This window comes from Mesitornis unicolor, unplaced genomic scaffold, assembly GCF_000695765.1.
Source record: "Mesitornis unicolor isolate BGI_N332 unplaced genomic scaffold, ASM69576v1 scaffold10562, whole genome shotgun sequence".
Taxonomy (NCBI): Eukaryota; Metazoa; Chordata; class Aves; order Mesitornithiformes; family Mesitornithidae; genus Mesitornis; species Mesitornis unicolor.
Window position 1 is genome coordinate 1,084 of NW_010167134.1, and position 24,299 is coordinate 25,382.

At 37.1% G+C, this 24,299-nt stretch overlaps 1 protein-coding gene across 1 annotated transcript; it reads right to left on the reverse strand.

Annotated features, from left to right (window-relative positions):
* Window positions 1-219: 219 nt before the first annotated feature.
* LOC104536058 (integrin alpha-1-like) lies at window positions 220-20,028 on the reverse strand (the record flags this gene model as incomplete). Its single annotated transcript, XM_010178580.1, has 7 exons — window positions 19,841-20,028; window positions 11,127-11,228; window positions 8,162-8,274; window positions 7,107-7,195; window positions 6,899-7,013; window positions 6,110-6,237; window positions 220-368 (listed from the first exon to the last, which is right to left on the reverse strand). Coding segments are annotated over exons 1-7 (884 nt in total), but the record flags the coding sequence as incomplete, so codon positions are not given.
* Window positions 20,029-24,299: the final 4,271 nt, after the last annotated feature.

The window sequence follows — 24,299 nt, forward strand, 5'->3', positions numbered from 1 at the left end:
TCCATTCAAGAGACAGCTGTCTTTTCAGGGTGCCCCATACAACTGTTCCAGATGCTGGACAGAACCTGTTTATTCACCCTCATCCTAAATTCTGTTTGCTTAGCTACAATGAAGTCAGATGTCAGCCACATCATATTTTTAATTTATAAAATCAGAACTGCCACTGTATCTGTTTATCTTTGTTTCTATCACATGCAGGACAATACTTTGTGAGTGTACCTTGCTGTATCTATTCCCAGGGCTGTCATAGTTTGTGTGCCACCCCGCTGGCGTATTCTTGTGGCTGCAGCCATCACGTCTTCTGTTGTCGAGTATGTATTCAGGAAAAATTCATGGACTACAGTCTGTCCGTACTGAACAATTCCAACCTGAAATACACAGTTCATGTTAAAAATCAACCACTCTTAAAGAAAGCACCTGTGTCTCCTGCAGTAAGGTAAATGGCCATCTGTACCTACAGGCAGGATCTCTTTGTGTTTTCCTCAGTATGAAACACCTATAAGCATTTGAGTAAGACTGGCTAGAAGACACTCAACAACATGAAACATTTTGAATTTTCTAAATTGTTTTTATTAAAAGTAGTAACACCACCAAAAGCAGGCTCTATTCCTTGCTCTTCCTGATTTGTGCCAATCTGTGCCACAGCTCTGCTCTCCTCTAGACCAAAGCAGACCAATGCCTTAACCACTGGTCACTACTTCTGAGAACAATTTTCCTTATAGTGCATGAGGCTATGGTCCACTCACAACTCTCTTCATTCCATCCAAATATAATATTCCTACATCTGATAGTTTATTTACCCTAAACCTAGCCTAGAAACAGCACTGCAATGACAAATTCAGAACCTCAGGATGAGAGGAAGACACAAGTACCCTTAGCTTGATGAAGACAGGAAGGCAGTCCAGGACATGGCCGTTCTCCCAGCAGGAGGTAAGCCAAAGTAAGAGACCTGACAATACCCAGAGGAGACAATGTGAATAAAATGGTGGTTTCTGGAAGGAGGGAGGATGATGAAAAGCCTCTGAATGACCTCAGTAGGACAAGCCTTCCTGCAAAAGATCAATGCATGTGACTGGAACCCAACCAGAAATGCCTGAGGGAAACTGCTGCAAAAAAAGTGTGAAATAAAAAGATAAGCAATATTCTTAAGTATTAATTTCTCTCATTCATCTCTGTCAGTTTTAATGTTTTGGCAGGTTTCTGACAGCTTTTACTGGGAAGTTTCCACACAATGTTCCATTAGCATATTTCAATTTTATGTTACACATGGCAATTTATAGGTGTTATTTAGGATAATGGAGTATTATGTGGCATATTTATGTCTCACTCATCTATTATTAAAGGCACTACAGCATTTAGGTACTGAAGATCAGTAAGTCCTCTAGGATGTTTATGCCGTCATATTATTTTACACGTGGCTTAGTACGTACTTTGCAATTGCTTTATACATGGTTTTTGAGCTATTTTCATAGCCTCTCAGATTCAGCACAATGTTTGCTTCTAGTGGAAGGGTTAGAGTTGGATATGTATTTGATACTAAACATCAATATCACAATCACTATGAAAAGCTAGTTACATACAATTATGGAACTATAATTCTAATGGTATGTGGTAACAAAACCTATCCCACTTAATTTCTGTACCCTTTTCAAAATACAATCAAATATGGAAGAACTGATGTAAATTCAAAGTCACTGTAAGTTGCTCCCTTTTAAGATACTTTAATTGTCTCTTGGAGGCTTGCCATCCTTCACCTACAGCTGAGCATCCAAAGGGTGAATGTTCTCATGGACAACAGTCTATTAATCCTGCAGAGTATTTACACAACAGGCTGGGGCATACTGTATCACTGCTCAGAGCAGTCTTGTGCCATGGCTAAACCCCAGTGTGAAGATGAAGTTTTAACCCATTCCATCCAAGGCAACTATTTTGTGGTATACATCTGAAGTGACACACAGCATAATCTGAACAGGATGCTGCTAGTCATTTAAAAAGACTGCTGTTAACTGGTGATAAAAATGAAGTCTTCTTCATGTTTGGTCTTTTGAGGCAGGAGGAATGCCTGAATTATTCCAGGACCATGTGCAAGTGTAGCCAGTGAATACTGTATGCCAGGGACACCACCGCTGTGGATTCACAGGTTCCTTGTCTGCAGTTTTGGGGATGTTACCGATACCAAGGATTAAATCAACTATTGACTGTTGCTAGGGTGAAAAGTATCTGCTAGTCTTTCACCATTCTAGAGACCCATGTTGGTGTTGCTGCTTTCCTGAAAAAGATTACAGGCTGACATTGAGTTGTATCATTTCCTATTTGAAAGGAAACATCGTCCATGATCACAGCAAGTAAACATTTTGAGCATTTCCTTCTCAGGAAGTGAATGGGAAGAACATCTGAGTCTGGAAAACTGCACTGTGTTGCACAGCTTGTAAATCAGGAAGGAAGGGGGGCATGTGGTTATCTTATGGGATACAATTATTCTGTGGGACCCTTCCTTAGCATTAGCTTTGAAAACACTGGTTGTCATGTTCTATGTATTTAATGGCATCAAAGATGAGCCATTCCTCAAAAAAGGGTAATGAAAACCTCCCTAGAACAGACAAAATGCTATTAGGCTGCATATTCCAGTCTCCTACAGGATCACAAAATCAAATCCACCTTGCAAAACTCGAATTACATTCTCTTAGATAGCAATGAAGGTTTGAGCTTTTGCAGCCTTTTAATCTAATTGAAAACTATAAATGACACATCTACATGATGCAAATGTGCTTTTATGGGACAATAAACCTGTTCAAACTGCATAACTTCAGCAAGTCCCTATCAATGACGCTTACAAGCACTGTATGTTTTGATTTGCTTGTTTAATTTAAATATGGAAAATGCAATAATACTACACAGAAGGACATAATTCTGCTCTAATCCAGAAAATCTAATAGTTTTCCCAGCATTACTGACCATAATCTATTGAACATCTTTGTAATTCCTAAGTTTATGTTCCCTTCCCTAGCATTCCATGGCTTTCATATTACTCAAGGGAATAATTCTTTAATAGTCCCCAGTTCCTGTGAAAAAGTGTTGTGTGAGAGAACAGGCAAGTGAAGGACTGTTCTACTTTGGGACAAAGCATTTCTGAGAGCAATTATTTATTGCTGTTCTGTAAGTGAATACAGCCCCTTGCTTTACATTCTGGCATTCCCAATAAATTACTGAGCTAATCTACGTGGTGAAAACCAACAAAAACAACAAAACCCATCTGAAAGGAAAATCATTTAGTATTTGGATATGATATGCTAGGATTTTCACCATTGGGATGGGGAGGACAATCTGAAATACTTTTGCTTGTACTTAGATCTTATTTAATGTAAAAGGAAAGCAGAGATGCCTTGGGAAGCACTAATGAATACTACATTTTATCATACGGAGAACTTGCTAAATATACCTGAATCAAAGCAAAATTGAATTAATTCTGCTACATTTTGTTTACTCCCAGGGACTGAGACAGAAATTATTTGTGAACTGTTGCAAAAGTCTTTCTTCATCCTGAATCTTTTTATTATCTCTTTAATACACTTCTATTCTTCTGGAGAAAAAACTGACCATAAGATATGACATGGAATGACTTATTAGTCCACTGATACAGTCCCTTTGGAGATATAAGATGATACAGGCCAAACACCTATAACAGCCTATGTCATACTTCCTTTTCCAGTTTTCTATCATTACTTCCACTTTACTTTTTAACCTTAAGCTCAGGATATGCAGCTTAACCAGTAGTATAGTGGTGTGGATTTCTGGAGAACAGGAAGAGAAAGAGAAGGAAATACTTCTGAAAAAATTATAACATAAACTTTGGCTTTTTGCATCTGAATCTTCTGTTTTTCACTTTCAAATTTGCCAAACATGGGACACCAAGGAATTTCTCTTCTGACTTGCCACAATGCTAGTGACCATTGTTCGTGGAAGTGGTAAGTGGAAAAAAAAAATATCTCACAAGCCTCTAATCAAAACATGGTTTTGAACAAGTCACACCCAAGCTGCTAAGGAGTTATTCTGTAATCACCTCATTTCTTTCCTGTGCAAGGGGAAAACAAACTGAAGTCAGTGAAAGTCCACTGATTTCTATGTGCTCAACAATCCTAAAAGATGAACTTGGAAAAATAAATTTAAAGAGACAGAAAGTAAACAATTATTCCTTTATTTCTATTCTGTGCTCCCAGAAGATGAGGAAGAAATCAGCCTGCTATGTCTTGTCTGCTTTTCCCTATTCAATAGTCATTTAAACACAGCTTCTGAGAAAGAAGAGAGTGTGGGTGGAGGCAATGGCATAAACTCGTTGTTACTACCTTTGGTTGTGCCATGGTTTCCAAGCAAGGGGCTCAGAGGACTGGAGAGGGATAGGATGTGTTCTGGGGAGCAGGGAGAAGGTAAGAGGAATTGAGAAAATTCCACCTAGCTTTTGCCTTCCATTGCCAGAATTTCAGTCCTCTCTCTCTTACCTTGTTCTTATCTCCCTCTCAAATGCTTCTGCTCTGTAGCAATCAGATGCCAAAGCTGATGTTCTCAAGTGAGTCAGTGTACGTGTGAGATGAGGTGAAGCTATGCCAAATGGTGGGTAGAACAGATTTTGTAGGTGGAGACAGCAGACTGCTGGAGTGCAGGCCAGCAAGGGACCTTTTGTGTGAGAGCTGAGTTGCACAGATGAGGCAGGATTCCAAAAACAAACATAACAGAGGTGTGGCAATGTAAAAACTTAGGAATTGCAGGGTGAGGAAGAAGGGTGAGGGTGCAGTAGAGTTGATTACCCTGTGTACTATTCCATGAAGCCCTTTGGGCAGAAGGCAGTGATGATCTCCATGCAGCCATTACCCCTAACTGGGAAGTTCAGCTTTAAGTATTTTCCCAAGATGGCACACGTTTGAGTAATCACCAGCTTAAGATACCTGGAAGAATTTATTTATTTTTTTTTCCTCTCTGTCAAATCTGACAAAGTGTTTTTCCTTCTTACTCACAATATCTGGAAAAATAGTGTATTTAAAATAACAGGAAATTATTGTAAAGTTGACAGTGTACAAGTAATAATTTTATCAGCCAGTGTTCAGTACAGCCAGCAGGGGAGCTGGGTGGTAATTCGCAAACCTCAGTTAACTTGAAAGTGTTGGAGATACTCTCTGCAGACAGAGGTATCCTTTACACTTTGTCACAGTCCCCTTTGTGAAGTCAAGAGCTGAACATTAGGAGCTAACCTGAAGCAGCAAAAATGTTAAGTATTGGCCTGCAACATATCAAATATGATACAGAATCCCAGAAAATCCTTGCTTTTGGGAGGGAGAAAAGGGAAAAGTCAAAGGAAGATCCAGTTTCTTCCACTGCTGTTAATAAAGCTTTCTGTGTTAAAATGTATCCCTGTGTCCATGTTTTCCCCTTCCCCAAGTTCTGCTGGAATTGTTATTTACATACTCTGTTCAGCAGACTGTGAAACATATGTCACATTCTGGGCTGGAGTAACTGGTGAGGCTTCATTAATTCTGGTGGAACTGCACTGATTTATAGCAGCTAGGCATTTGGCCCTCTCTGCTTATTATATAAATGCAGCTTCTGCCATTAATAACATGTGGCTTAACAGCCACTTGTTAATTATGATTTCAAACGTTTAAAAGCTGCTCAGTGTTCAACAGTACGAAATATTGAATGCTGCTCCAAAAAGCTTATAATCAAAGGCTGTCTGAACCATGCATGTGCTCCTTGGAGGAGCAGAAGTGACCTTTGTGTTATGAAGTACAAAAGAAGACAAGAAGCAGTTATAGAGAGGAAGGAAGTAGGAAAAGATGATGTTTAAGCGGCTTCACTTAATGCACTTAACTTTTGTCTCTTGGTTAGAAAGTTGGTTTCCTCAAGCTCCCTGAGTGGTGGAGGGAGGGAGAGCCTCCCTGACATTGTTATTTAGTGGCAGACACTGACTTACTTGTGGCTTCAGCTAATTTGTTTTAGTACTCCATTGCCGTAAATTGTTGCAATTGAAGAGCTCCATAGATGACACTCTCATCCTATTTCTTGTAAATCCTTTTTTTCCCTCACAAATTAAAGAACCATAAAATATCTACTGTGTTACCTGTGTTTGCTGAGGACCAATATCCATGTTTTTCAGGAGGCTGTTTAGGAAGGCTGTGACACTCTCCCATGGATAAATGCTGTTGGACCCATCGAGGACAATGACGATGTCCAGCTGGGTTTTACACTCTGCAACAAAAATTGACTCATAAGAATTGATACTAATAAGGATTAAATATATCTCACAGCTCCAATTACTTATGTGACAAATAACAAATGCACATCCTGCAATGGGGCTGAATTGACGTGTTTGATGCCAACTATCATTCGTCAACTTTTGCATTGTATTTTATGTGGTTTGTGCTCCCTTTATCAGCAAAGCACTTCCTTGCAAGCAGAAATTTAAGAGCAGGATTAGAAGAACACATAACTGGAGTATTTACTAGTGACTTCTACCTTCTTCAATGTCAATATATTTCTCTGATTTTTCCAAGGGACCAGGTCTTTAAGATTTTTATCTATATTACTAAATTGGGTTTGTACTAGTTCTTAACATGTCATCATTATTTAAAAAGAGCCTTTTAGCCATAAGTAAAAAACATAAGCAACTATTTTTAGTAATTGTGTTTGGATGTTACATAGTGCTGTAATGATTGTTTATACTGAGATAAATTCCAAAAGTAGCAAGAATTTAGGTTATATACGGACAATGAAAACATTTACTTAACTTGGTAATGCTGGTAGCTAAGTTAAGCAGTTCATACTTTTTGGTATGCCTATGTGTATACATTTGTCTTGTTTGGCACTTTGTATTTTTGGACACACAAGAGAATTCCCATGGCATGCATACCTTGCACAGATGGAGCAATCGCCTCGACAGTTTCAAAAGTGGAGGTTACATTAGAGCAAACTCCAGTTGTGTAATGCAAACGCCCACATTTATAAGCATAAAGTGGCCCACATGCCTTTAAAAGATAAAAAAGGGTGAAAAGTTTTTGTTATGGTACCTGAGGAAAAGAACATACTTCCTTTAAAATTGGCAAAAAATTCTTTCTTACCAGAAAGCCTCCTTTTGGGTTAGTCACTAAGGTTGTTCCAAGTGTCATGTTTTCCTTTACTTCCACGACGTTAGGAACTGAAGTAGATGCTATAAATAGATTAAAATGTTAAGTATTTGGGAACATGAAAACAAAATGTTAAAGTATATATCCCCAAGCATGGAGCTTCCAGCTTCTAAAATAAAACCCAGACTGACACTGGTTTCATCAAATATTTTAGCAATCTTCCTCCTCCTTCTTCTATTGCAACAATAAAAAGAAATTTCTGAGGCTGGCTTTTATCCCAGAAAATTTGTCTGTGTTGCTGTTTCAAATAGTTTTCTTGAACTGCAAAGGAGAAAAAACATAAAAATAACAGCACAATGAAAGCAAGAGATTACTGTTCGCACAGTTTTGTCAATTAGAAATCAAATGTTCCTTTTTTACACTGTCCTGCTTTAAATGACTTAACAGCTTTTATATTTATTACTGATAAGTTACACTACTGACATTTAGGTTTTCAAGGGAAAAGAGGAGATAAAAAAACCCACAACTGGTGTATTTAGTGAAATTTGTATTAACAGGAAGTCTCTTCCTGTCAACATCACATATCTCTTGACATGAGCAAAAAAATGATTAATATTTACCTGTATCACATTTAGATGCCTCAGCCTGGTTCTGGCTAGTTACATTCTCATCAAAAGCTTACTAATGGCATTATGAAGGCTTTTGTTGGCTTTAGAGAGCTTTGGAAAAGGTAATCCATGTATGGATTACCATGCTCATGGCTTTTCTGGCTTCATGACCAGAACTGGCAACCACAGTCAATTACTGTCAGTGATAATAAAGTTTATAACACCATCAAATGCCTGTTCTAAAATTATGAGCATGTTTTCCACAGGACAACGGAAATTATTTTTGATGTTACTGACACAGCTTCCCTCAAATTTAGCTTTGGAGCCGTAAGTAAATTTTCTCTATAAAAGCAATTCTTATGCACATTTACTAGCTAAAAATCTGCTAAGATCTGAATTCTGTCATTCTTCCATGTGTCACAGCTTTATTTTCTTTCATACCTGGTAGGTTCAGTTTTATGCAGGGTGATTGGTTGTCCCTTCCTACAGGGCATTTGTATACATCTCCTGTTCTTTTCTCAGGTTGGCCAACTAATGGTGAACCAATAAGTACCCTGCAAATGAAATAAGTTACCTGAAATTTCTTCTTTCTCAAAAGGCATGAAAGTCAGCAAATAAAACTTACAGAAAGAGCATAGCTGCAGCAAGGTCCATACAAAGAGTACAAGATGGAGAGCATGAAAACTATCTGTTTTGCTAGTTCAGCTACAAGCAAAAGTGGCCATTCAATCTCCTCTTTAATAAGGACACAGAAAGGAAATAAGCCTATATACCACATTGCACAATAGAATAACATTTTTTAAAACTCCAGTAAAAAATAAAAGCAATATTAGTTGGTGGATGACAAGTATTAAAAGTAATGTAGAAGGAAATACCTGTTTTATTTAATATCTCCTTGATCTTTAATATATTTTAGAAGAAAATGTATTTCCAATGCTGAGAGACCAAATGCTGAGAGACCAAATGGAGAAGCTTACAGGTACCCAGATTAATTCAGTTTTAAGTAATGTGAGCCAGCAGTGTATAATGCATATTTTTCCTCTCATTAAGAAAAAAATAATGGTATTAAAAGGGTTATTAAAAGAAACTTCAAGTTTTTAAAATGTAGAAGTTTTTTTTTCAAAATTTGGTGTGATCAAAAAAATCATTATTCTTATTTACTACTTTATAAGCACCACAAATTAGCATCCATTGCTAAATCCAGTTTTTAGCAGGGAACACTGTTTAGAGATGGATACTGTTTTTGTTCTAAAAATCTTCATTAGCTACAATAAATAGCCCAGCATTACCCAGCAGATAACAACTGACTCCATTAAATGTGCAAGGAAGAACTTGGATCAAGTTAGAATTCATAGCACACACTGGAAATACAAATTCTGCCATTAAGAGCAATAGTTCAGTAAGCTTTACTTCTGGGCACTTAGATGACTGTGAAGCATTATTGAGAGAATAATTTCAACTTTTAATCATAAATTAATGAGTCCAGGCAGAAGATATTTGAATAGAATGACATAATAGGTAAAATGTAGCCTACAGATTAGAAAAAGACAGAAAGAAGAATTTAAAAGCTCATTGTAATCCATTAAGATATTTGCATTAATAGTAATTAATTAATTCTAGAGCAAAATAAAATGCTCGAAGTATTTACCAGATCTGACTGCTCTTTCAAGCTATATGCTGTAATGTATGCATTTTTTTTACATCAAAACTTAGAAACAGACCCTTTAACTGCAGAGAAGTGGAGTGAGCTTGACATCTCACAGGAGACAATCAGTGCTTAGTAGGATCATGTCCCCATGAAAGAAAGAGTCCCGTGAACAGAAAGAAGTGGTCTGAAAGGATGTTTTCTCTTTTTTCATGAGGGATTTTTTTAGGACACCTCAGTTTTACCGAGAAACAACTGCAGTCAGGTTCACAGAACATCTGTTGCTGCAATGCTGTGACTCTGATATCTAGGTAGCGTTACAGCAGTTGACAAAGCATCGCAGGGCTGCTTGGTCTGTTTATTTTTAACTGTCAACAAACAGATTTCCTGTTCTCGATGTTGCTATGTTGAAAGCATGTTGAAAGCTTGAAAATTTAATAGCAGCTCTGGAGTTTAATTTCAGAGATGTTCAGGTCTAGTTTAGATTCCTGTTTTTCTTCAGCTACTAAAAGAGGCGTCATTTCCAGCTCGTATTATTTTTTGCTCTTGAAAGGTTTCAGGACAGTTTACAACAATATAGCTTACTTTGCAAAATCCCAGCTCCTAGAATGGATATAATTTCCTGAAAGTCTAAATTAGCTCAAAGAAGGTCATTATTATTCTCCCATGACCCTTGTGCAGATGTATATTTAAACATTCTACAACCTGGGCAATGAGGAACTAGCATTTTCAAAAGCAGGCTCTGCAATTTCATTTCTGTAAACATCCCCTGTGGATAATGGAGAGCACTGTGTTGTGGTGATGGACAGACTTGCGGAGCCAGACAGCACCTGCGCTTGTGGGGGTGACTGCTGGGGCATCGCAGTACAGTCTGACCTGGCTGTCAGGCAGCCATGTCCCAGACTGCTCCTGTGCATCCCTGGGTTTACCAAGAATGTCAAATTACTGGCAAAGCTCTGGGAAAACCAGAGCTATCTGCAAAAAAATGTTTGAGATGTCAGGATTCCTAAACATTTTACCATTCAATTATTATTACAGTCCTCCAGCCCAGTGGTTAGCCTGTTAAGTTAGTTTTTATGAGAGAAAAGCATAAGCAGGTGTTAATCAAAAGACCAAGGAGCAATGATGCCAGTAAGTATGTCAAATGCAACTTCTAATTCAGGAGAACAAGAAGAAGGAAAAGACAGGTTAAGAAGAAGGCTCCAAGTCTCAAATGCAAATATATTAACAATTGCAAGACATAATTAGCCCTCCAAAAGGGAAGGCAGAGTATTGTATTAATAAAGATTTTGACAGGGAAAACTTTCCACCAGTTAAAAAAATAAAAACCTCACTTCAGACAACCTCTGACAGAAAACTTTAGAAAAAAATACATAATACAGATTAGTCAGGTAAAACAGGAGGAATTTCACTGCCAATTCATTAACACAAGGAAAAGATACAGAATGATTTTATTTGGTAAATGTAAAAAAAAAGGGCTCAGGCCTTTTCACAAAACTTTCTCAGCTCTATCAACAAGGGAATTTACCCACTTTGGGAGCTCATTTATGTATTTGAGGAAATAAATGTAGATATGAATTTGGATCATTCAGTCTCCCAATCTTCTCAGGTTTCCTTTGGACTGTGCATTATTTTAAGAAATATGACTGACAGAATCTGACTCTTAGATATTGGGCATAGTAACCAATAATAGTACAGCACCTGAGTCACTGAATACCTGATAATTTGGATTTTCCATTTAAGAAAAGAAAAACAGCTTACCATTTTCCTTCCTCATTTTCATACTGCTGGACTGTGTACCCAAACATGTCTTCCAAAGGCCCACTGAAGGTCAGAGCATTTTTCACATCAACATTGGAACAGCTGACGAGGTGAAAGAGAGCTTTAAAAAAAAAAAGCAATATGAAGCAAAATGCCAAGACTTTTAAGAAATCAAGGTTCAATTATGACTTAACCAAGAGTGCAAGGTGGGTTGCAAGTGGTATTTTGGGTGTATCACAGCTGGTAAGAGATTTAAAACATATTTCCTTACACATACATATGCAGATAATTCAGAGATGTTAGCAAGTAGACTTCTGTATCCAAAACCTATTTTGCAAAGTCCATCACTCATTTATAAATCATAATTCAATAACATTATATAAAATACTATTACCTTTAATAGTAAAATTTTTAGTTACTTTTAATCCTTTTAGCTCCATTCATTTTTAATTGAAGAATTTTACACAAAATGTTTCTTCCCTCATTCAAGGTAGTACTTCTCAAGTTTTCATAAATTTGAGAATTAACTAATATTCAACTGTTTGCAGAAGACACACATAGGAAAAGAATGGTGAAAAGCTCTCAGATGTATGTACTTTCAATCTCTTTTGTTTTATCTTAATTCTGTTCTAAAGTACCTGTAAACCTTTCATATTTGAAAAAGAACAGAATAATTTTTTAAAGTGACCTGATGCTGTTACCTCAAAAGTGCCTGTATGTGACTATCTGCAGAAATCCAACACTTAGCCACTCAGGAGAAGTTGCTCTACAAAGGTTGTGTTGCAGTGTGACGAGATCAGTCATGAGAGCAGATGCTTCTTCAGACTGATTTTGCATACCCCATGGCTCAGTGATCATCATCAGGGAAAAAATGTAAAAATACAACTGTAGGAGTTTCAGAAAAATGAAGTATGTAGGATGAAAACTCCATCTTGAAGTGATAGTCATAAGCCACCATAAAGCTCATAAGAAGCCAAAATTACTATTTATATAGAAAAATAAGGCTATTTATCTTGTCTTCATAGTTTTCTTGTATTTCTCTTTTCTATCTTTGTCCTGTTGAAGTTTCAAAAGTGATCACTGATTGCTCCTGCAGAGCTGTGTATTTAATTCACAAAAGCCAAAAATTAGTTGAATTTGTAGAATATAAAGACTACTTAAAGACACAATTATACACAACTTTCATTTCATTACAAAGAAGCATTTCATTATCACTTGCTGACATTTAACAGCTACATAAAAATACCCAAACCCATACTTGTTGCATGTCAGAGCATGTAAATAATGTCCAGTTACTAAAAATATATCTGTATTATTCACCACTGAGATGATCATATTCTTATAGAAAGCTTGTTACTATAATTAAGCTCCCAAGTGGTCAATGATAATCTGTCTTTCTCAGCATCTTATTTCCTGCTTAGTGCAGTAAAATTATCACAGAAGGCTATTTATCACTTAGTAGGTATTTCCAGTTTCACTGGACAGCAAAAAAAGAAAAGTTTTATTTGTGTTATTTTATTTTTTCTTCTTCTAGTCAGAGTCAGGAAATATAAAGAAATGAACAAACTAAAACAAAGTTTATTTTTATTCTTCAGAAAAGATTCATTGCCAGTGATAAGAAAAATACATGACTGGCAGTCTGATGTGAAACAATTTGCTGGAAAAGTAATTCATGCACCTTTTTTCTTCCTTAAAACATTTATGTTTAAAGAAATTATTCTGTTGAAGAAGAAAGGTAGATGCAAAACCTACCCATGTCAATTTGTCTCTTAAAGATCACCAGAATCACAGAATCACAGAATCTTAGGAGTTGGAAGGGACCTCGAAAGATCATCCAGTCCAACCCCCCTGCCAGAGCAGGATCACCTAGCCCCTGAATAAGATGTACAGATTATCCTTCTAGAGGTCTTCTGAGGCATGTTTTTCCCCCTATCTCACCTTATGATGATATTTAAAAGTTATTATAATAGGAAATACTGAAAGCCACAGATTCCAGCTGATCTCTTCCAGTTTACTTTCTGCTAAAGCTACTGAATATTACACATGCACTCTGTGCTCATACACTCCATTATGGTATCCTCCATCATCATTGCATCACTTGCTGATGGACAAGGAATTTATTCGCAGTGATGCAGTACTGACAGCTATTGTGATTTTTATTATGTACTTACCATACTAAATGGTCTTGAAGTTTCCTGCATCTGTTAAGTGATATATACAAATCTCATAACTTTAACAAATATCATTCTAATCCTCTTAGCTATAACAGAAAGTTTGAAAATGTGAAATGCTAAAACAAGCAAACTAGAAGAGGAATAAAAAAATGCCAGCTATTTGCAACTAACCTCCAAATCCTCATGCTTCTGAGTGAGATCAAATTAGACCCAGCAATAAAAATACATGATCTTCTAAAAAATAAAGCTAGAGCGATCAAAAGAAGCTATATGGGCCAGACTGGTCAGAAATAAAAAGGAGGTGACTCCACACAGCAGGAAAGAGATCTGTAGACTTTGCCAACAAAGGAAGTCTTGGATGCTAAATGTTACATATTCAATGGGTAACTGAATAAGTTAATGGAAGACAAAACTACTGCAGGTTACAATTCATACAGAATGCACATGTGGTTCTGGAAATCTCCTCAGCTGGAAATATTTGGAAATTGGAAGAGGAATATTATATATGCCTGCTCAGTTATTTTTTTGTCTCTAGCTATTGGCTTACATGTACTCATGCAGACATGATAATGGACAAAACATGGTCTTGATTTGATCCAGTCTGGCTATCCTTTTGCCCTCTCATCTTTCTGTTTTATCTTAGCCAGAAATCAGATGCTTTTGATGTTTGACTGCATACACAAACTGTGTGGCATATTTTAATATAGAAATATATATCATGACATTTTGTGGCTTCTGTGTGCTATGAAACATCATGAGCATAATGTTTTTGAATAAAAGTAAGGGTCATGATAAGCAGTGTAAGATTAACCTACAAATAATTAATTGATTTAGAGGTATCTTAGTACATTTTCCACAGATTCTGTAAAAGGAAATCTCACTAATCAAAGACGTGCAAATCTGCAGATAGTAAATGGAAAATTAGAGTTTACAGTGACCCACATTACACTTTTAATTAAAAATAATCTACTGATTTATGGCAACCCAGCCTTCACATTTTGTATCTTTCTTCATTACAAAGAACATTGTACACATAAACGGACAATTCAGGACATTTTAAAATATCACTGATTGTGACTGTGAAAACGATAATTTATATAAATAAAAATATCTAGTTTGCACTCTTCCAAACTTCCAGTTTCTAAGATGCACATATTCTGATCTGTTTCTAGCAACCTTGTGTATATGAATTTAAAAAACTATTGGCAGAAGCAGTGGAAAAACAAGAGCTACAGGGAAGTTGAAGAGGATTCTTTTGAGAGTTATGGGGATTAAGGAGAAAAAATCCGTTTCTTGGTAAGGTACATAGTATTTGACTATACACTTAATCACAATTACTGTAAGTAAATTAAATTCAGATTTTGAGCAATTGCATGTTGTGTTAACAAGATGATTAAAAATACAGCTGAATGCAGTGATCAGAAATGCAAAATATAGATGTTTAGCAAAGGATAAAACCGAAGTTCCAGCTTGCGACTTCATGTTCTATAAGAAATGAGGCACTGTAGAAAGCCTGGGACAACGTCTGTCTCATTACTGATTTAAATGGATGAGAACACCAGCTGATGCAAGCAGCATTCTTTGCTGAGCACAGTTTGTACCTATACGTGAAAGGTTAACACTCAGTCGCCATGACAACAACCCAAATATTTCTATTACAAACCTAGGGTAGTAGCTCATACTTGTCCAGTAGCCACTAATAATTTTTTTTCTGTTTTATTTAATCAGATCTTTTAACCAAACATTTCTGCCATCTGCCTGGTTATTCTGCCTCTAAGCCATGCAAAACTAGATTTCTCTGATGCCTGTTCAGGTGCATATTGCCTGGCCGCTCTAACCTTTGCAAACAGAGAACCGCAGAATAGGCACCCTTATCGTTCTAGAGCAGATGGATATAAACGTAACCTAAACTGTAGAACGAAGCCTAACACATGGCTCTTTACTGATGAAAAATAGATCACCGCAAATTACCCACAATAAACGATATCACGAAGACTGATATAGCCAAGACAAGAGAGTAAATTCATTTAGGGTATTTTATCTGTGCATGGTCTGTAGCACATAACAATCGCATCCTCTATTAACAGTTGTTATTCTGAGACATAAAAATTTTTTGCAAAAATGGGAATGGACAAATTTGCACTTAGCATTGAACAGGGCTTACATGTTGGCCACATGCTACTTCTCACCAGCTTGTGGTCAAAGTGTCATTTTTGTTCTATTTCATACTTACTGTTATAGTATTTCAGATATCCTTATTAATTCCTCTGCATTTTGCAAGAAGAGACTGAAACAAAGCAGGTCTGAGTGCAAACAAGAGGGACAACAAACCAAGTAGAAATGTCTTGCAAAAGTATGCACAACTGGAAAATATTGGGCAACTCAAAAAAAGTTATTAGCAGAAAAAAAAATAGACTGCTTCCATCCTGCACAATAAAAGAGGACAGAGAAATCTGAGTTGAAGTTGAAAATAAAATTAAAATGTTTTATGGAATTCTCAAATACCTGGACCTCTTGCAAAAAGTAAAAAAGAAAAAAAAACTCATAGCTTTAATGACTTGTACAGCACATGTAACAACCAGTAATCGCATAAGGGTATTTAAATACCTGCAAACAACACAGGAGTGCAACACATGAACACAGAACAGTGCATCTGATCAAAAGGTACTGAAGGCTAAGTGATATAAGTAAAGATGTCCTAATTTATATGGCAATAACTGATTGCCTTTTATGCTGATACTGAAAAAGACTACCTGTCCCTGTTCTGATCTTAGAAGACATACGGAGCAAACAGCATAAAAAGAAGCAATTGGGATGCTGGTGCCAGTTACCCCATGAGGGGAGTAGGACTAGAAGTATTGGCTTGGCCTCTCACAAAAGTTTATTTTCAAAACAGTTGCAAATAATATCATCCTCTGCCATTAGAAAAATCTTTCACTTGAGGAAATTGATACCATTGAGTGTTGGCATGTGCAAGGCTGTGCTGCTGCTCTCAGTGAGCTGGAGTCAAGCCAGTAGCAGAGAACAAACTGTGTCCTTCATTAAGTGCAGCACTGAGCCTCAGCAAATAAAACCTTCTGGAAGCTGGATCTTTTTAGCTGCATCAACACAACACTATGGATTAGAGTTCAAGGCTGGACTGCATCTGGCTGGTAGCAAGGGAATATTAAACACACATGTCCTTCAAAGACATACCTATAAAAGCGCTATTTGTTAAATCACAGCTCAAACACATGAAAGTAGATTCTTTGCTGGACCAGCGAATGAGAGAATCTTCACATTCTATTTTTTGCTTTATTTGCAATAATGTCACTGCAAGATTATACAGGCTTGTCTTATGGAAAACAGATTTAGTCACAGACATGCCAAGTGGAAGAAAATACGACAGCGCGGTACAATCACCATCTGTGAGCTGAGGGGCCACAGTGCTCTGGCCTTATTGCGGAAGGCCAAGGGGGCTGTGGTATGAGCTCCTGCTGCATTCAGTTCTGGCTGGCTAAATATCAGCGTATTTCAAATAATGCTGTATATTAAAAAAAAAAAGTTTCAACTTCTGAAACTTTTTCAGTACTGGTTAAATCAAGCCTTTTATTTCACAGGGCTACAAAAGAACCTCTGTATAATTTCGCCTCCAGCATTTTTTCTTTAATCTTTAACCTCTGAAGAGCAAAAGACTGACTTTCTGGAATGAAACCAAATAATTAAAAAAAAAAGAAGACTTCTTATTAAAAGTAGATAAATATCCCATAAAGACAAAGAAATACATATTTGAAAGTGGTTCCAGATTCAGTAGCCACATGCTTTTCAAAACCAATGAAATGCTTTGTACAAGTCATTAAAGATTCATTTGCTGGTTTTGTACTGAATAATTTGTACAGGAAAATAGCCTGAAAATATACTGAATCAATGCTTTATAATGTGGTCTCAAATCAGTAAAGCAATGCAAAAGGCAAAACTTCTGGAAATACAATATCAGAGACCAAGAATATGTGCCCCACTCAGTTGTCAGAACAGAACTCTTTTGTTCAAGGTTTCAAGAGTCCTCTTATTGGCACAATTTTTAGCACTTGTCAGTTTCTCACAGAAGGGAGAAAAAGTCTTAGAAATATGCAGTCACTCACATACAGAAAACCTTGTTAGGTCAGCTACCAGTCTTGGACAGATACACAGAGGCTTAGCAAATGTAGCAGCTTGATGGAGGTGAAGCCACTCCTACAAAATGTTTCAGCTTGTCTTCAAGTCCACCTATTGCATGTAGTTCTTTCATCAACACTTAACTCCATTCAAGTCCCTACAGTCTTTGTGTTTCCCTCTAGGCCCACCCTCCTTTGCTATTGAAGAACATTTCCTCCTGAACACCCCACTTCTGTTTCCTACCATGTGGATTTACCTATATGCCCCCAGGACTCTTCATCTCTTTACCTTTTCTTGAGATAGGAGATATCAATATTCATCTATAATTAACTAAGATTTCACACAGTTAAAGTGAATGGTTAAAATGAATGCATACATTCTGAAATAAAACCCAGAAGCTTAAAAAGGAGCAAGGGATTAATTTCATGCAAAAAAAACCCAAAAAAACAAGGACTGTTTAACCTAGAGAAGAATGTGTTCTTCATCATATTCTCCAAAGCTGTTCATGGACCATTATGTTTTCCTCTGCCAAAAAAATCCTCTAGCTTGATAAGAAGAGTCAAGTATGAGGTTTCAGTTTGTTTTCTACAAGCTTTCTACTTGCCCAGTTATGCTGAATCCCAGTTTTGCAGGCTGAAGCCCTGCTGCTGTACGCTTTCCACTGTGTAGCCTTGTAGAAAACCAAAAGCATCAGTCTATCTGACCAGTCTAGTCTTTGTCAGCCTATCCCATCAAACTTAAAATCACCGATCTATAAAACACCCCAGGACGACAGAAATTCCTTTTGAACGTGCTGGGAAATGTGATATTGCAAGAACTGATGCAAAAATTGATGTCTAGCTGAAAAATCATGTTACTATCTTTCTACCAGGATGAAGGACAATTCTAATTTCTTTTGCCTTCCTGACTTGGTACCATTATTTGCTAATTTTTCTCCTCAGTTGTATTCAGAGATTGTTGGGTAATTTTTCCTCAAAGGTCAGCAGTCTTAAGGCTAATATCAGAGTGGAAATTCTTTGGTGGCAATAAAGACTTTCTGAAAAGCAGTAAATTTTTCCATTTCTTTACTTCACAATGGCTACAAACTCCTGTCTTTCATCGCCTTATGCTGAGGATGATAATTGGCTCAGTCTCAATAAAATTGCTTTAGGCTTCAGGAAAATAAGAAATCCTCCAAAAGGAAGTGCAAATATCCTGATATGACCCTTTCACACCCATCTAGCCAGGGCACCACAGAACTTAAAGCCAAGCCACTTTTTATATAGTACGGCAAAAACTGGTGCAGTAAAAACATGCATGCTTAAATCCAATAGCTCTTCTTTTATGACCATAAAACGCATCATTATAAATTCAACTGTGATCCCAGTAAGTGCAGTGGAAGGAAAAAGATGGAAGCTTACAAATACCTGTTTTTTCCTTTGGTCCGACACAACTCGACTATGCAGTGATTTGAGAGGGAGAGTGGAAAAAAAAACACAAAAGCAAGAAGAGAGCTTGATCAAACAAAAATTCCAGAACCAAGCAGGAAGAGACACACTTCAGAATTAAATCTCAAACATGTATATTAAAATAAATAAATGATGAACTTGCAAACTATAGTCAGGTTGTATAGAGAACACCTTTCCTATTATTTCTGATAATACAGCATCTGTGATAATTTTCACTGTAACACAATATAACATTCATTTTCTTTATCTGAGGCATCTTCTAGTAAAGAGGGAACAACTATGTTGCTCCAGCTTCTTATGTCATGGCTACATAAAAAAGAATTCAATGTTTTTCTCGTCACAATATGTACTCCCCTACTTCAACAGGGACTTGAACACTCTTTAAACTGCTTCTCAGCACAAAGGCAAATTTTTCAGATAAGTTTGTTACATAAAGCCAACAGGTTCCGTCAAAATGTAAATCAAAAGGATTTTTACAAACTGAACTCTATTGAAATGGCACAAGGAGATGCTACTATAGTCTAAGACAGAAAACACTGTTACTAATATAAGTATCCTAGCAAAGTTTAAACCATTTTTTTGTATTTAAATAATCATGTTTGCGATATTCAGAGAGTAGAACTGGAGAGTAAAGGATGAAACCTACAGTTGCTAAAGTGAATTTTGAAAGGTTTAAAAATGCTTGACATTAAGCTTAGACTGAAAAAAATGAACCACCATGCAAACAATTTCTCTTTTCTATTGCATATGTTAATTCTTTTCAGTGTGTCAACTGTATTGCAAATAATATTGTTCAAGGATTTTTTAAACTTTTTCTCCTATCAGTAGCCAGAAAAATGACCACAGTGAGTATACAGTTGAGAAGAGATTGCTAGAGGCAGCAATGGAAAACAAGTGACATATTTGCTGAAATGCTGGAATTCCATCATGAACAGTCCCCAGCTGCTAGCGCTCTCACACCAGGAGGTCAGATGGAAGCGCCTCTTCATTCCCATCCTCACAGCAGCAAAGTGCCCACAGGGAATGCCAGCTCTGTCCTGCAGGAGCACGAGGCAGCAGGCACTGCCCATTGCACAGATCTGCTCTGACCTGCTCGCTAGCAAAATCCTGAGCCTGTCTCAACCATGCCTCAGCATGGGTAATCATGGTACCAAGACATACAGAGCTCTTCTGGTTTGAAACTTATGACTCGTCACTGCTATAATAGAAGATAGCCCTCAGCCCATCTGTTTCCTTACTCATCTCCACCTATGAATTGTTAACTGTGGTAAGAAATCTTTTCTTGCACTGGGCAATTTAAAGTGATATATATCACATTTTAACTGAGAAATCCAAGCTGACAAGAATGTGGGACTGCAAATGACCACAGTGGTCATTAAATTCAATTTTCCATGAACATAACTATAAAATAGCTGCCTAATATAGAGAAGGCTACAAAGACCATCACCACATACGCATCACAAAAGACACTGCAACCTAAGAAAAACTGAAGATCAGCAATACAAAGGTTTGTTCATTCGGACAAAAAGTCCCACAAGAAAAAGTGGTACTGCACTAGGCAATCCATAGATTGCTGCTACATGCATTTATTTACTTTACTTATGCAGCTTTACTCATGGTTTAGGACAATCAGAAGGACTTTATCAGGCTCACCATTTTATGCATCAGTAGCTAATGTCCAGTTTACCTTTGAGGTGAACGTAATTCACAGGCAACAGATAAAATCTAGCTTTCTGTAAATGGATTAATGTACCAGTTCTTCAGGCAGTGGGAAACAGTGTTCACCTGAGATCACCAGAAAAACCAACAAAGTCAAAAGTCAAAATACCAAATTCACACTGGTATCTCTCTGCTGAAATGAGAACAAAACATACTGCTCTAGTGTATGTTAAAAACTTGCTCCCTGAAATATTCACATATGACACATTCTAGTGGAATATGCTCAAGATTGGAGCCTCTACCACTGTCATTTCACAGAGAAGTTTGGGAAATAAAGTAATTTTAAAAACTGCAGTAACGGTTTGTGAGAATTTAATATTACTATTTTCTGTGTTACGTTTTTATAGTCAAGATACTTTGTTTTTCAATTAAAAAGTTAATAAATTATCCAAAAGCCAGTATATCACCCTGAATAATCAATATTGAATAGTAACATACAGAAAACTTAAGCATAATAATATGCATTATCAATCACAGCTACTAATTTTTAAAGACTAAGACACTCCAGTACTAGTGATAGCATGAGCACCTCTTTTAGGGATTTTACTGGTAAACCAGCTGAAAGCACTACAGAATTAATTCCAGGTCTTTTAACTGCAAATGTTCTTTTTTACTGGTCAATAAACAATTCAGGGAAATTTGGAACTAGCCATGAAGAGATTATAAAAGGAAGGTTTATTTCCCCCCTAAAAATTAAAGCTGGGCTCTAGAGGTAGAAAAACATCCTGTTGTTTAGATGTAGTTTAAGATAGACCTTTCCCCATTAATTACTGGCACTAATAACTTATGTTTTCCACCCACAGCACATGAAGTACACCCATGATTTTAAGATATCTGTCTGGCTCAGTCCTGTTCAGAAAGTCCTCGGGTGTTACCATTAGTCCCATAAAGAAGCTCTTACTCTTCCAAACATCTGCATCAACTTCACAAAAGTACCATGGAGCTTAAGAGTGAAGAAATTTTATTTTCGTGTGTAGATGCCACTTGTCCAGGGTAAATTGAAGTCCGCAAAGCTAAGATCAGTTTTGGTGTTATTTAGGAGTGGCTCAAAGAACATTCTGCACAAAAGAACCTCGTGCCACCACTTTATGTCCCACAATACTTCTTTTGCAAATACGAGCTACCTTATCCTAGATATTGTATCAGCATTATGCAAGTAGCATCTCAACTACAGTTGCAGCAGCAGAGAGTGGCAACAAATCACTTCCAGCTTTTCCTTCCAGCCTAGATATGAGGCAGCACGGCAGCACTGATGCTGTGCTTTTTATTATTCTTTGGTCTTACAGCTCTTTGGATACCACAGTTGCCTTTGTCTGAAACACTTTTCTAAGCTGTGCTGATATACACAGACAACAGACTCACAGCAGTTCACTTCAGAATTGTTGGAGAAAACATGCTTTCTAAGGAAGACACATTTATTGATCAGTTACTTGAGTCTGATGCCTTTTTACAAATGAAACATTTAAAAATTATTTTTACTACATCTTTAAAGCTCCTGGAGGACATCAAACTGGCAGAGATCAAAAGGAAAGTACTTATTAAACCCGTATCAGGCACCTCATACAAGCAGCTTCATACGGTCAGCTCTGATGGTTATTCTTGTCTGACACAAGGTCAATATTGTGGTGCAGCTCTTGAGATGTGGTGTCAATGTTTGCGCTAAGACTTGGACTGATATAAACAGGGCAACACAATGCTCCGCTAAAATAATAGCAGCAAGCACTCTGCTTCTGTTCAGAGCATAGGGTACAAGATTGCTGAATTCATTCGTATCTATTGCTGGCAACTGCATCATATTTTTCAGGGTAAACAAATTCCATATTAAAGCAATCTTTTGCTCGGATTTTTCTGACTGTTCCAACTTCTCATTTTTCCAGTAGTAAAAAATTTCTGCTCTCCAACATACATTTATTTCTTGCCAGTTCTTATGTCAAAATAAAAGTGCTCAAACTAGGGTACAATTAGCTTTGAAAGTGTTCTAGAAGTAAAAGCAGAAACTTCGATTTCAAAATACTACTGCCTAAAGGCCTAAGTATTTTTCAGTGACAATTTCAATACTCTCCCCTGTAAAAAGAGACTATCATAAACTTACATAACCTAATTAAGCTAGAAAGAAATCTTCAAAATTAGGAAAGGTTAGATTCACAAATGCCAGAATTAATTCTCAATATTAATTTTGGTTTTTTTGTGAACACTTAATAGAACTTTTGTCTCATAACCAAAATACAGGATCATGCAAGTAGACTTGGCTAAAGCATATGCAGATGGCTTGCAATTGCTTAAGCAATAATAAAACTGCTGTTTACAAAGATCATAATGCTTGACGGTGTATTCATAGATTTTTAATAACTAAATTCTGAGGCTTTCAAGACTAAAAGTCTAAAAACTTGCCATTTGACTGACTTGACTTACTAGTCTGGTTATCTTAAAAAACAATGTTTAGTATTTAGTGTAATAACCTGACACACTGTTTAAAAAACTCAACAAACCTTTTAACATCTTTTTTTCTGGCATTTTCTTACTGTTTCTTCTCACTAGCACCCTCTCAAAAAACTCTGCAAGATTTATTTCAACCAGCTTCTGTTGGGTTTGGGCTTATTTAAACCACGACAGTACTACTTCTGTAAAAGAAAGTGGCTTTCAGAGAGGTATGAAAGGAAAATAAAGATAGTCTCTCACAAGCCTCAGATACAGCAATGACTCCGTATGTGACAGCGGTGTAGCAAGCTTGTCAGAAATGAATTACTCCATAGTGACAAGATTAGCAAGGTCTCAATATCTCAATTTCAGGTTTCAGCCTCGGGCTCAAGGCTCCTCTCCCTTGGACACAAGCTTAATCACATCTGCTGGCATCTTGCTTTAACTGAGAGTGAGTTGTTAGAACTGAGTACAGATATTTTAAACATCTACTGCAGCTTATCTGGGGAAGAAGTCTTCTGCCCAAGACAGCACTTCATGTTTTCCATTGAATCATAGCTTTTTGTCTTTCCTCATGGCTCTGGAACGTGGAGGAGCTCCCTCATGAGGCAGCTGCTCCTGTTCTGCCTCTCACCACCACTGTCCCAGCAGCTCCCAGGTACACAGCCCTGCAGTGAGGGTCAGCACTGCCCCAGGAGGGATGGCTGTCCTGGCAGATAGCTGATGGTCTCTCACCACCGTATCTGAAGAAAGTCCATTTCAGCTTCTTTTAGTCCCTCTATTGCAGAGCAGCAATTTCTGCTCAGGTAAAGAATAAATTATACGTGATAGAACATTTATCTTTACCAAAGGGAGTGGAAGTGGTCTTATGGCAACTCTTTCAGGAAGATAAACAAATGCAATTAATTAATTTATTTCACACCTAAACTGAAATACCTATACAGGCTGAACACTGCAGGTCAAAGAAAAGCAGTTCTTTTCAGCAAAACCTGCTGCAGCTTTCAGAGCTTCAGAAACTGCTGAAGGAGATGTTCATGAGCATTCAACAACCATCAGACATCCTAAATATAGCACTTGCTACCAAGCTCACCCTATCGTAACCAAATCTTGAGACCTGAAAATAACTATGAAGCCTGCATCCTGAGTCATTCCTTGACTACCAAAGCAACTACAAGGCAAGTCTTTTTTTTTTTTTTACAAGAAGATACCACATTCTTTGAGGATACTGCATCTTTATAAACACACACATATATTACTTTACATACATTCTGTGTTTCATT